At 39.1% G+C, this 13,568-nt stretch overlaps 1 protein-coding gene across 3 annotated transcripts in view; it reads left to right on the top strand.

The window, feature by feature from the left end:
• fam193b (family with sequence similarity 193 member B) overlaps nt 1-13,568 on the top strand; it is a 118,954-nt gene that overhangs the window by 60,621 nt on the left and 44,765 nt on the right. For 2 of the 3 annotated variants that reach the window (XM_069898896.1, XM_069898895.1), the window contains exons 3-4: nt 4,587-4,820; nt 8,193-8,298. In XM_069898896.1, coding sequence (XP_069754997.1) covers nt 4,587-4,820; nt 8,193-8,298 — 340 coding nt within the window. The remainder of the gene's footprint in view (nt 1-4,586; nt 4,821-8,192; nt 8,299-13,568) is intronic. The other variant, XM_069898897.1, reaches the window with a different exon arrangement.

The following is a 13,568-nucleotide window of genomic DNA, read 5'->3' as shown; positions in this document are numbered from 1 at the left end:
CACAACCCACACTGTAAATGCAAGACCTCGTTGAAATAAAAGTTAATTCTTAAGTGTCAATTCTGCACCCCATCCTTATCCAAATTGATGAAAATTCTTGAGTAACACTTTCTTATTTTTGGCTTCTAACCAAAACCTACCCACAACTTCATATTACTTCCACTGACTTCTATCGCTTCACATTATTTCTGGTGTTCCTGTTATTCCGTTCTTTTAAGCCAATCAAACTGTACAGCAGAGACAAAAATTAATCATATTGTTCCACTTTTTACATAATAACTGTTGCTATTTCATTCTTGTACCATGGAATTTGATTCAGTCTGGTACTTTTACTCTTCTTTCCCCCCCCTCCCCCCCCCCATCCCCCAGTTCCCCTTGAATTTGAGTTCAGAATGATCATTCTTCCCTCTTCCATTCACTTGGTAGATCTTGTTACTTGCCATTCAGTTAATTATGGCACCTTTTCTCCATTAGCCATTATGGCCAATTTACGATTCTACTGATAATCCTCTTTTCCATTCTGTTCAGTGTACCTCTCAGCTATTTTGCTTTCAATAAATACAGCACTACGGAAATTTTTTTCTTATGTGTGCTGTTTTTATTTGCTTGTAGGGAGAGGAATCTATAGCAAAGTCAACATTTACTGGCCATTCTGAATTGGTATTGAAGGTTATGATAAACTGCAACCTTGAATTGCTGCCGTCTTCTAGTGAAGCACTCTCACAGTGTTAATGGGCACTGAATTCTAGGATTAAAGCCAAGAATGGAATGTAACTAGAAGGAGAATATTGGTGGAATTATTCCCATGGATGTAGTGCTCGTGTCCTACATAGTAGAGGTTGTGGATTAGGATGTGCCATGTAAATTAGGGTTTGTAATTGTTGCAAATTATATGGATAATTAACATTGTAGACTCCGCGCACTGTAGCAGATGGGCGTATATTTGGGGTGGTGGAAGATCAAAGTGACTGTTGTTAGCAGGAATACTAGGAGGATGTGAGTACTATAAAGAAAGATGTGTCATGATTGTACTATCTGTATATATTTATGAATAAAGCTTATTTTTGAAATAAAAGGGATGTGGCTTGATTGGTGCTGATTCTGGGCTTCCACGATATTGCTAACATAAATTGCTGATGGTTAGCCAACATTTAAGTTTTCACCACTGAGGAGGGCAAACCCCTATTTAATGGCGAGGATTTATAAGAATGTGGTCTTGTCATGCTCTAGCATGGCAAGTGTATTTGGAAAATTATTTGTTTGAAAGGAAGTCAGAGACTGAGCAATGATCTGGATGAATCATTCCTTACAGCCAATTAGAAACACAAAGTTCTTATTTTTATTAGGTGAATAAACTCAGTGATCTTCATTTTTGAAATTCAGGGGGTGAAGGTGAAAAATGAAGAAAAATAACTTCTCAAATATGGGGAAATAATGTAATAGCACAACTCAACAGGTAATTGCTAATTTTGACTGTCACCATTCTACTGTCTGGGTTATTTCATCAGTACAAGCCTGTTTTTCTCAAGTTTTTGTCTTCATCTGCTCTATGAGAAATATTTTTTTAAAATCTCATTTTGGGTTTAATTGATTTTTCACAACCCACACTGTAAATGCAAGACCTCGTTGAAATAAAAGTTAATTCTTAAGTGTCAATTCTGCACCCCATCCTTATCCAAATTGATGAAAATTCTTGAGTAACACTTTCTTATTTTTGGCTTCTAACCAAAACCTACCCACAACTTCATATTACTTCCACTGACTTCTATCGCTTCACATTATTTCTGGTGTTCCTGTTATTCCGTTCTTTTAAGCCAATCAAACTGTACAGCAGAGACAAAAAACATCTTGTTGCATTAAAATGTGACAGTCTGACTGAAATATGATGCCATGAATTTTAAGAAATAAAAGTACCAGATGAGAAAACTATGGCCAGTGCTATAAGACTGGATGTTGGAGAAGTTGCATATCTTCCACATGCGTGGTAATTGTGGATGGGATACCAAAAGGGACATTGGATTAGGATTGATTGTTTTGTGTAAGTAGACTTGGGTCATTTTTTAAATTCTGTCTTAACTGTGAGTGAACTAACTCACCATACTAAATTCAGCTCAATGTTGAGCAGGCAAAGGGTAATAAATTGGGTTGGCCATTTCTTTATTGTTAAGGACTGTGTATGTCTTTCTTAAGATGTGGTTGTTTATCTCTATTTTAATGATGGGAGGTCCTGAGTTACCCCTTTTAGCTTGACAAAAAAAACCTTTTCTTCTCTTTCTTCATTGTTATTTCAGCTAGAGGGTTCTAAAGACACTCTCTTTGCTTCTTTCTTTAACCCAGTATTGATCATCAATGGAAAGATAGTAAATTTCAGTTTCCACCCTTGTGTCATCCACATTTAGAACATTATCTTTGCTTGCTTCAGCTAAACAGGTATACTATATTCGTTGTTAATTAAACAACCACAATATGTCAAGACAAAAAAAAGATATTAAATATTTAAAAAATATTCATAGTGCATTTATGCAAGAAAAAAGGTTATGTTTCATTTGTGCAGGCAGACATTTTATGGTCCTGTAGTAGTTTATGATTAAGGTTAGGGTAGTTTTGGGAGGTTAATAGCTGTTGGGAAAGAAAACTGTTCTTTAACCTAGAGATGCTGGACTTTGGGCTTCTGTACCTTCTTCCTGAAGGTAGCAGCGAGAAGAAACTGACCTGGGTGATGGGGATCCTTCCTGATGTTGGCTGCCTTCTTGAGGCAGCATTTCACATAGATGTCTTCAATGGACGGGAGGTCGGTACCTGTGATGGACTTGCCCACGTTCCCACTTTCTGCAGCCTTTTGTTCCTGGCCACTGGAGTTACCAAACCAGCCTGTGATGCAACCTGTCAGTATACTTTCCACACAATTAAGTACTTCTTAGAAGTACAAAGGAATAATGCAATGTGATCAGTAAGTATTTTTTCAAAAGAGATTTATTAACATAGACCTTTGTATGCCACTTGAAATACTTTTATTTTAATTTCAGTAAGGAAGCAAGTTTAATACTCAAAGACCTTCATTGTTAAAAATCCAATTTAATATTAAAATATTTTTGTTAGGTTCAGTTTTACTTGATATTTAAATTAGCACTATCTGACTATTGAAGTCAAAGGAAAGTGTGTAATCTGCCATACTTAATACAAATATAAGATTCTGTATTTTTATTCTGTATTCTATATTTAATCTCTATACTAATATTAAAACCTTTATTATTAATTTCACTTGTGTAGTTATCGTTTTAGAATAGGGATAAATATTTTCAATAATTATCTGAGTTGTCTATATTTGCAGGCAGGGCCCCAGTCTATAATTTGTAAAACTAATGTGATTCATTTTTTGGTTTGGTTGTCTAGAGAAAGCAGAGGGTGGTTGCAGTTAGTTCGTATTCTGCACGGAGATCTGTGACCTGTGGTATTCTGCAGGAATCTGTTTGGGATCTCACCACTTTGCAATTTTTGTCCATGTCCTATGAGGATGTAGCAGGGTGGGTGAGTAAGTTTGCGAAAGACACAAAAGTGACAAGTGTTGTGGATAGTCTGTTAGAGGTTACAATGGACATTGATAGGATGTAGAGCTGGACTGAGAAATGGCCTGTGGCGTTTAACTTAGTAAAAGTGTGAAGTGGTACATTTCGGGTCAAATTTGAAGACAGAATGTTAATGGAAGAACTCTGGGCAATGTGGATAAACTGAGAGGTCTTGAGGTTTGTGTCCATTGGACACTCAAAGCTGCTGCACGGCTTGATAATTTTGTTAAGAAGGCCAATGTGGTGTTGGCCTTAATCAACCATGGGATTGAGTTCAAGAGCCATGAGGTAATGTTGCAGCTGTACAAGACATTGGTTAGCTGCCATTCGGAATATTGTGTTCAGTTTTTGTTACCTCATCACAGGAAAGATGTGGATGGTATGGCAGAGGAGATTTGCAAGGAAGTTGCTTGGATTGGAGAGCATAAGTAAAGATTGGTGTTTTCTCCTTGGAGAAATGGAGACGAAAGATGACCTGATCAGAAATGTGCAAGATGATGAGAGGCATTAATTGTGTGGCTGGCCAGAGGCTTTTTCCCAGGGTTGAAATGGCTAACATGAAGAGCATAGTTTTAAGGTGCTTGGAAGTAAGTGCAGGGGGAAGTTAAGAGGTAAGTTTTTCATTCAGAGAGTGGTGAATGTATGGAAAGTGCTGCCAGCAATGGTGGTGGAAGCAGGTTCAATAGACTATCAGATAGGTACATTGAAATGAGAAAAATGGAGGGTTATGCAGTAGAGAAATTCTAGACAGTTGTTAGAGTAGGTTATTAGGGTGGCACAACACTGTTGGCTGGAGGGCCTGTACCATACTGTAGATTTCTATGTTCTATAATCTATAACATGGAACTAGAAAATCATTACATATTTTTGTTTCAAACAGTTGGAAAAAAATAATGGTTTAAAATGTCAAGTTATGTAGTTTTACATAATTTTGTGAATGTACCCTTGCAGACATCTTTTGTGTACTCTTCATACAAGGTAGGATATGAGTAATTGAAAGTGCACCTTATTTTGTTTCAGGTAGGACAAGGTGAATGTCAGGCATATAAAGAAATGACTGATGAATCAGTGAGAACACTGATGGAAGGAGATGGAGTTTCCATTCTCCACAGGTTACCAACAGAAAAATATCATCACTCTGCAATCCACTGCTGCCATCAAATGCATAGACAGACATTGGCATCCAGTGGTGCTCATCCACAACAGCAGCAAGTTGAAACGTGTACAACCACTCCTAATGGCACACTTACAAAGGTATGAGCATAGATTAGAATTAGGAGGGAGCAAAATGCAGGAAAATGGAGCTGAAGGGAAAAAAGAACTGCCTGGAGCTAGACATCCACCATGGTATCCATTTTCCTCTCAGGAATTAAAGAGAGGCATTTGCTTCTTCAGTAGAATTGCCTCAAATTGGAAAACTGCAGTGAGGATTAAATTAATTCCTGTCCTCATAGAATATGAGGACCTGAATTTGTTGGAGGTAGAGAATCTGAATGCAAATTGCCACCTGAAAACAAGAATCTGGTGATAATCTTTGCTCTTGTCAATGAACACTTTTGCAGCAATGCATCTTGAAACATATATCAAAAGATTAATATGTAACTACAATACCACTTCTCTAAGACACTAGAGCACATTCAGTATTTAAAATCAAATATTTTGACCCCCAGAATCCTTTTCAGCTTATTTGATTCCTATAAAAACAAGGTCAAACAGTGCACTTTATATAGCAAAGATAAAGATCCATAACCAACGTATCAGGCTTGAGCCCTTTATCAAGGTATGAACAAAATGTGGACATGCGCCTGAGCATATTGGTGGGGGGAGGCGGGGAGAGGGATAAGCACAGTCCCACATATAGGAGGTAATGCTGGGATAAGGGGGGGGGGAGGCGGTCGAGGGACCGGCAGTCAGGGGAGGCGTCCGGGCGACCGAGGGACTGCGGTTGGGGGAGGCGGCTGGGTGGCTGAGGGACAAGCGGCCGGGGGAGGTGGCTGAGGGACAGGCGGTCGGGGGAGGCGGCCAAGGGACGGGTGGTCGGGGGAGGCGGCCGAGGGACAGGCGGTTGGGGGAGGCGGCCGAGGGACAGGCGGTCGGGGGAGGCGGCCGAGGGCCCGGCTGTCGGGGGAGGGGGCCGAGGGACCGGCGGCCGGGGGAGATTGCTGGGTGACTGGAAGGGGGTGGGGGTGGATAGGCAGCACAATTCGGGTGGGCTTTCCGAAATCCGGAAAAACCCAAAATTTAGAACACACTGTCCCCCAAGGTTTCCGGATAAAGGATCATGTACCTGTATAATGGATAACTAATTTAGGACTGATTACTGGAAATTGTTTGAAACTCAATAAATAAAATATTCAAAAAATGATTCTGTGCCCCACTCCTGTGCTGACCTGTCTGTCCATGACCTTATGTAATGTCAAACCAAGACCACCTATAAATTGGAGGAGCAATACCTATTTTTCCATCTGAGCACTCCTCATCTGGATGCTATAAACATTGACTTTTCTGTTTTTTGTTAGCCTACTCCCTGTTTCCCCACTCTTCACCATCCCTCTGTCTTTCCTCCAACTCTCCATCCTCTTCAATTTCCATTCACAGAGCCATTCCCCTCTCCCATTGTTGCTGATATGCCTTCCCTCCTTTCCTTCTATTACCTCCTGATTGGTTCTGTGCGCCTTCCCCTGCCCCTCCCCACCACCATTTTGTTTGGGCGCCAGCCTACATTTTGTTCATACCTTGATGAATGGCTGAAGCCCGAGACGTTAGTGATATCTTTATCTTTACGATATAAAGTGCACTGTTTGACCTGCTGAGTTTCACCAGCGTTGTGTTTTTACTTCAGTCATGACGACTGTAGACGACTTTACTTCTATTTGATTCTTAATCACAGTGGAAATCTTGCAAATTTGACCTGCATTAAAGATGCTGTCAAAGTCATAGTTTTAGTTGAAGAACCACAGTGCTGTTGTGATTACTCCTGACGAGAAACCTCCATCTGCACCTCAGTGTTCAAAAGTTAATTTTAAAGAAAGAGCAATCATAGGCTGGGTGAGAATTGGACCAGATGATGACGAAATTCTAAAAATTGTGTTCGAGCAAGATTTAACATGTGTAGGATTAACCTGATGACAGCTCTTCAGCTGAGTTGAACACTTGTTCCGTGCATCTGACAATCAAAGGTTCCTTTGATAAGTCGTGCCTGGATTTATTAATAGTCTTAGGTTAGATAATCTTCTTGGATTTATTGAAATTGCTTAATTGATTTGTACTTTATACAAATTTAAATTTCAAATCAATGATACAAGATCATTGCACCATTATGCTGGTTGTTTTATTGATCATATCTAAACAAATTAACAGTCAGGAAATTCTGTGGAATTCAAAAAAATCATGCATATGACAGCATATCCATCAATTTGGATCTAATTCTGATTTTTTTCAAAATCAGATTATGGGGGAAATGGGAAAATTTGGTGGTTTTAAAGCAATATTTGGTTTAATATGTTTAAATTGCTTCAGAAGAGCTGTTATTTCAGATCCAATAATAGACATTGTTGTCTGCTGCATGAAAATTGTAGATTGAAATCTTCAGCTGGATAAATGGAGTTTTTAAGTGATTTGTTATGACAAAACATAACCAATTTGCAGCTATAGTAAATGAAATATAACTTCATTTGCGTTTGTTTCACCCGTGAAATGCCAAAATTTGAACTTGTGAAAATGTTTTTAGTTCAGCAAATGTTGTGCTCATCTATTTTCATTTGAGTTTTTCTTTGCAAAAGAAAGATCTGTTGGATTTGATGTGGGAGAAACTGCATTGTTGCCTTGGCCAAGCAACATGATGTCTTGGCCTCTCTTGAAGAATGAGAAGAAACTGACTGAACGAGTTCTGGGAATGCAGAGGTTGAACTAATGCTAATTTCTGCATCTTCTGAAGCAAGTTTTAAAATATTTAAAACTAGAGGACGAGTGGTTAGCGAAACGCCTTTACAGCGCCAGCAAACAGGACTGGGATTCGAATCCCGCGCTGACTGTAAGGAGTTTGTATGTTCTCCCCGTGTCTGCGTGGGTTTTCCCCAGGGGCTGTGGTTTTCTCCCATCCTTCAAAACATACTGGGGGTGTAGGTTAATGGGGTGTAAATTGGGTGGCATGGACTCGTGAGCTGAAATGGCCAGTTACCGTGCTGTGTCTCTAAATTTAAATTTGAAATTCAGAAAGTTCTGATGTGTTGGACAAGATATTGTCACTTTTACAACTGGCATATATTCATTAGATTTTAATTTGAAAATGAAGCACCTTTAATAGAAATGTATCACCTATGTAATTGCAGTTCTAATGAGCCTGCTCCAGTCCTTTCATTTGAGATGCATTGTAACAAAACTGACATCCACAGAAAAAAGGTTTTTTTTGCACTTGACATTACAGACATTGTAGCAGGTTTGCAGCGCTATAAACGTTGAACTGCTCATTTAATTCCTATCTATCGTGCACTTCTTAGACATTTATCTGAGTTTGTTCTGAAACAGTCAGGTACAAAAGTCTTTGTTTGTATGTTTTGACTTAGTGAGAATTTTATCAGCTTATTTTTTCCTGATTTCCTTTTCTCTTATTTTGTGACATGCCAGGAATCCAACAGGGTAACTAGTGACTGTTCAAGATCGCCCTCCTGTGTCTCTGTAAAAAACAGTTCTGTGCAATGTAAGAATATGTCCAGAAGGCCAACACCACCAGGTAACGTCCTATGACCTCTTAAATAGAGCCTTTTTGAATGGTACTTCTTAATGGGCTGTCATGTTGCAATTGGCTTTCGTATTTAATATAATGATTGCAATATGATCAAATTTTATATAAAATTGAAATAAAATCTGAACAAATTAATCAAAAGACGAGTTGGCAAAATAGATATAGTAACCATGTTAAGAAATATAAACAAACAATAGCTGACGTTTAAAGAATTAGTTTACAAGTAATATACTTCCATTATGAAAGCAAGAAAAGCTCAGAGGTTATTGAATGGTGATTGAATGATGTTAGTAGTAGATGAAAGAAGGCTTATAATCTTGCCAAAATAATGCAAGAGTCAGAGAATTTGGAAAATTCCAGATGTCAGGAAATGAGGATCGAGGAATTAATAGGGCAAGGGAAAGAGGTGGTGTAAGAGACATAACAAAACTTGTAGAGCTCTCTTTCAGACTTAAATACTGGAGTGTAATGAAATGGCAGAGAAATTAAATATTTTGTGTCTGAATTCATATAAAGTAACACTGAACCCCAACTAGAAATATTGAAGAATTATAAGCTTTGAGTGGATGAGGAGCTCAAGAAGTTAGCAGAGTAAAAAAAAGAAAGTTTTAAAAATAGGATGGAAGTTAAGAGAGGGGGGAGTAGCATTACTGATCAGGGATAGTATCATGACTATAGAAAGGGAGGAGGCTGTAGAACAGTGGTTCTCAACATTTTTTTGCCCTAGGCCCCACTTTAATTAAAAAAAACATATGCCCCACCATTAGCAGGAAAAAGTAATGTGGAGGAAGTTTAGGGACCTCATGCTAGGCTCAGGATAGGCTTGTCCCACTGAGACTAGGAAAAGGGAACTATGGTTGATAAAACAGGTGAGGCAGCTAGGCAAGAGGAAGAAGGAAGTATATATTAGACATAGGAAAAAGGAAGAGCTCATGAGAAGTATATGGTAGCCAGGAAGGATCTTAACAAAGGAAAGCTCGAAGGGGGCGTGAGAAGGCCTTGGCATGTATAATTAAGGAGAATCCCAAGATGTTCTATGTTTATCTGAAGAACAGAAGGATGACAAGAATTAAGGTGTGGCTGGTAAAGGATAAAGGAGGCAACATGCGCCTGGAGATAGAAGAGGTTGGGGAGGTCCTAAATGAATACTTTGCTTCAGCATTCACAAGAGAAAAAGGACCTTGATCAGAGTGAGGTCGGAATAGAACAGGCCAATGTGCTGGGCATTGTTGAAATTAAGGAAGAGGAAGTATTGGATCTTCTTAATCAGATTGATAAGTCCCTGGGCTGGATGGGATATACCCCAGGTTGCTGTGGAAAGTGAGGGAATAGGTAGCTGGGGCAGGAGCTATGATCTTTGAGTCCTCTTTGGCTCCAGGGAATGTGCTGGAGAATGGCAAATGTCGTCCCCTTGTTTAATAAAAGTAATAGGAGAATCTAAATTTTAGCAGCTACAAAGTTCATATTTATACATGAATATAGATAAACTGGTGTGATTCTTTCTTACATTCCTCCATTCAGTGCCTAATCAATTTTTCAATAGATGTACCAATTAAGCTTTGAGCACGGCTTAACAATTCACTCTATTCTGTATTATCAGGATACAGGAGTTACTCCAGACACCCCCCTTCCCCAGATTCCCGGAGAGTTCCTGCACTTACCACTCAAGGCTAATCCCAACTAGAATCAGCAGTTTTAAATTCATCTTGCTTCTAAATCAGTCATTTTCAACCTTTTTTTTCCCCTATGGCCCCATTCAGACTCTGATCAAAGTTTACGGGCCGCCCTTCCCTGTGAAGCAGTCAAATTTTGGTTTCTTCCAAACTTCTCTCCTACAGACTACATTTAAATAAAAATCATTAAAATATTTATGTTACCTGAGGTGAGAAGAAAATAAGACTTTTACTTAAATGTGCTTTGACCCTCAGGGGTCTGTTGGGCTTCTGTTGTGAATGGGTGGAATGGTCATCATACACTAGTTTTAAACCATTTGTAAGAGACAAAGGTGTGTTGTTTATTCTTGTTGGTTTGGCTGCGTGCATCAGTGGGGTCCGGAGGATGCGCGCGTTCTGTTTCTTCTGGTGTGCACACGCGATTCACTGTGCGGGGATTTTGCGGGGGTTTGAGAATCGTTAGCCCGTGTTGAATGGTATATAGCAGGATAGAGATGAGAAGGGCTCCGATATTTTCTGAAAAACAAACAAAAAAGCAAGAAATCAATTGTAATTAAACCTTTGCAGATTTACAAATAATAACATATGGTACAGTAGCAATATGACTTAATTCTAAATCCAATAATTGGTAATACATAAAATATTGTAAGAGGTAAGTAAGAAAAAATGAAAAAGTAAAAAGAAAAAAAAAATCAAACCCAAATAATCAAGGTTAAAATTCATATTGTGTGTAGTGTTAAATCCGAACAAGTGGCCTCAGGGGATCAAAACAAGCAGGCCCAGTGACATCCATCATCAGACCTAATTAGTCAAATTATGGAAGTGAGCTAGAAATGGGTCCCAAGTCTTATCAATAGAAATCGATTTTTGTCACATTATGCCTAATAGCTAATGATAATGTGTCGGTGGGAACTCATCTTTCCATTTTAACAGAATTGCTCTTCTTGCTAATAAAGTGAAGAATGCTGTAACCTTTGATTAGAAGATAAAATAATATTTATATCTTTAGAAAAACCTAATAGTGCAATTACCAGACATGGGTCTAAAGTGATCCTAAATATGGTTAAAAAAGTTCTAAACAATGCTGGTCCAATATTTTTGCAAATTAGGGTGTCCAAAACATATGTAACAAAGAGGCACTGAATATTTTACATTTGTCACAAAGTGTACTTATATCAGAATAATTTCGAGCAAGTTTGACTTTGGAGAAATGCACATGATGTAGCACTTTGAATTGAATAAGACTATACCTAGCACACAATGTTGAATCATAAATCAGGCCCAAAATTAAAGTCCATTCTTCTTCTGAGAAAGAGATATTCAGATCATTCTCCATTCAATTTTAATTCCACTTAAATAAATTGCTTTTGTATTCAATAGTTTATAATTTAAAGTAGATATCATCCCTTTATGAGTAAATTGTAACTCAAAGAGTTCATCAATAAAATTTGGGTCAAGAAGAGTAGGAAATGTTAAAAGGTTACAGTGAACAAAATGTCAAATTTGATAGTTTCTGAAATAATGACTATTTGATAGGTTAAATGTCATCCCCAATTGTTGAAGAGATGTAAAATGTTGTATAAAAAGATTTTTAAAACTATTAACACCAAAAAACATTCCATTCGTGAAAATAAAAAGTTTAAAACGCATCTGGGCTTCACTATGAATTTGTTCTAAAGTGTCACAATTAAGAGCCTCAGATCGACCTTTTTATGGATAGTAGTCGCTACATTTTAGTCAACAGAAAATAGCCGACAGAACTGCATGGATGCCTTGAATCTCGAAGTTTTGGATTAAATGGATATTGTTGGAACATTTCAGATTTATTGTCATAGTACACACGTGACATCTCATACAACCCTGAGGGTGTAGTAGAATTACCGCTAATTGGCAGTACAAAAAAAATAAACTGTACACAGTGTAAAACACGTAAACAAAGAATTGTCAACAGATAACTAATGTAAATACAGAAAGAACAAAAAAAATCAATAGAGTGAACAAGAGTCCTTAAATGAGTCTCTGATTGAGTTTGTCGTCGAGGAGTCTGATGGTGGAGGGGTAGCAGCTGTTCCTGAATCTGGTGGTGCAAGTCTGTGGCACCAACACCTCTTTCCTGATGGCAGCAGCGAGATCAGAGCGTCTGCTGGGTGGTGAGGCTCTTTGATAGTTGCTGCTGCTCTCTGACGGCAGCGTTCCCTGTAGATGTACTGAATAGTGGGGAGGGTTTTGCCTGTGATGTCCTGGGCTGTGTCCACTCCCTTTTAGAAGGCTTTGCACTCAGGGGTATTCCTGATGCAGCCAGTCTGCACACTTTCCACCACACCTCTAGAAATTTGCCAGGGTTTCTGATGTCATAACTCATGAGGAAGTAGAGGGGCTGATGTGCTTTCTTCATGATGCCATTGGTGTGTTGGGTCCAAGAAAGACCCTCCAAAATAGCGACTTAAATTTGCTCGCTCTCTCCACTTGTGATTCCCTCAGTGGTAACTGGATTGTAAACCTCTAGCTTTCCTTTGCTGAAGTTAACACTCAGCTCCTTAGTTTTGGTGACATTGAGTGCAAGGTTGCTGTTGGTGGACCATTCAGCCAAGTTTTCAATCTCCATCCTGTGTGCTGGCTATTCCCTTTCCTTTGCACAACCCACTACCATGGTATTGTTGGCAACATTTGGACTATGTCCCCTCTTCATTTTGGAGCAATACTGAAAACAATATGGTGGCCATGTTGGAAATGTTGAGTGCAGGCTGCTGACAGCAATCTCCCTCCATCGGTCTGAGCATCAGCGACAGAGGGGTCTAGGGCTTAACCCTAGAGCAGAATGTCCTATATACTTGCCGGTTGAGTAATTTGTTGAGAATCACAGCGATATTATTGACTGCTGCCGCAGTGGAAATGCGCTCATTGACAGCAGTGCATCACAACCATAACAAGCGATAGGCTTTTGTTAGTGGATTCCTTCTATGTATTTGTTGCAAGTTTGAAGACAGTTTGGATGTGCTGCTGCTTATCCATTGGGGACTGTTGATTTTGGGCTTGTGTTGTGAGTGCTTGTTGCTTAAGCTCAGTGGACGGTTGGAGGGAGACGTGTAAAATGGCCACCGGCATCGCCGCTGAAGCACGATGTATCATAGACTTGCGGGTCGTAGATCTCAAATCAGAACTGAAGTGGCGGAACCTAAATATAAGTGGTGTCAAAAGCGTTCTCATTGCAAGGTTGAAACAGGCAATAGAAGAAGAGATGGCTTTGGTTGATGGGAATGAAGACCCTGTAAAACCACTGCAGAAGACACCAACTGAATTTAAAGTCAGCAACTTGGCAATGGCTGAAGGTGTGTCTCAAAATGGTGGTGAAGAGAATGAAAATGCAAAGGATGTGCAATTCAAACTGGAGAAAGTCAAGCATTAAGGCAACATCTGACAAGCAGGATGAAATACAACCAGGTGACAGGGTGTCAAATGTTGGGAGCAGGAGAAGCAAACAAAGTTCTTCTGGATCAAGTTCCAGAGTTTCCAGTACTATATCTCCACATATAAGGGCTGAAATGGCTGCTCTTTTCTTATATGACAAAAATTGCTTAAGGATAA

The sequence above is a fragment of the Narcine bancroftii genome, chromosome 9 (assembly GCF_036971445.1).
Source record: "Narcine bancroftii isolate sNarBan1 chromosome 9, sNarBan1.hap1, whole genome shotgun sequence".
In the NCBI taxonomy this organism is placed as follows: domain Eukaryota; kingdom Metazoa; phylum Chordata; class Chondrichthyes; order Torpediniformes; family Narcinidae; genus Narcine; species Narcine bancroftii.
The sequence above is the reverse complement of the archived record's forward strand: the minus strand, read 5'-3'. Positions and strand labels throughout refer to the sequence as shown.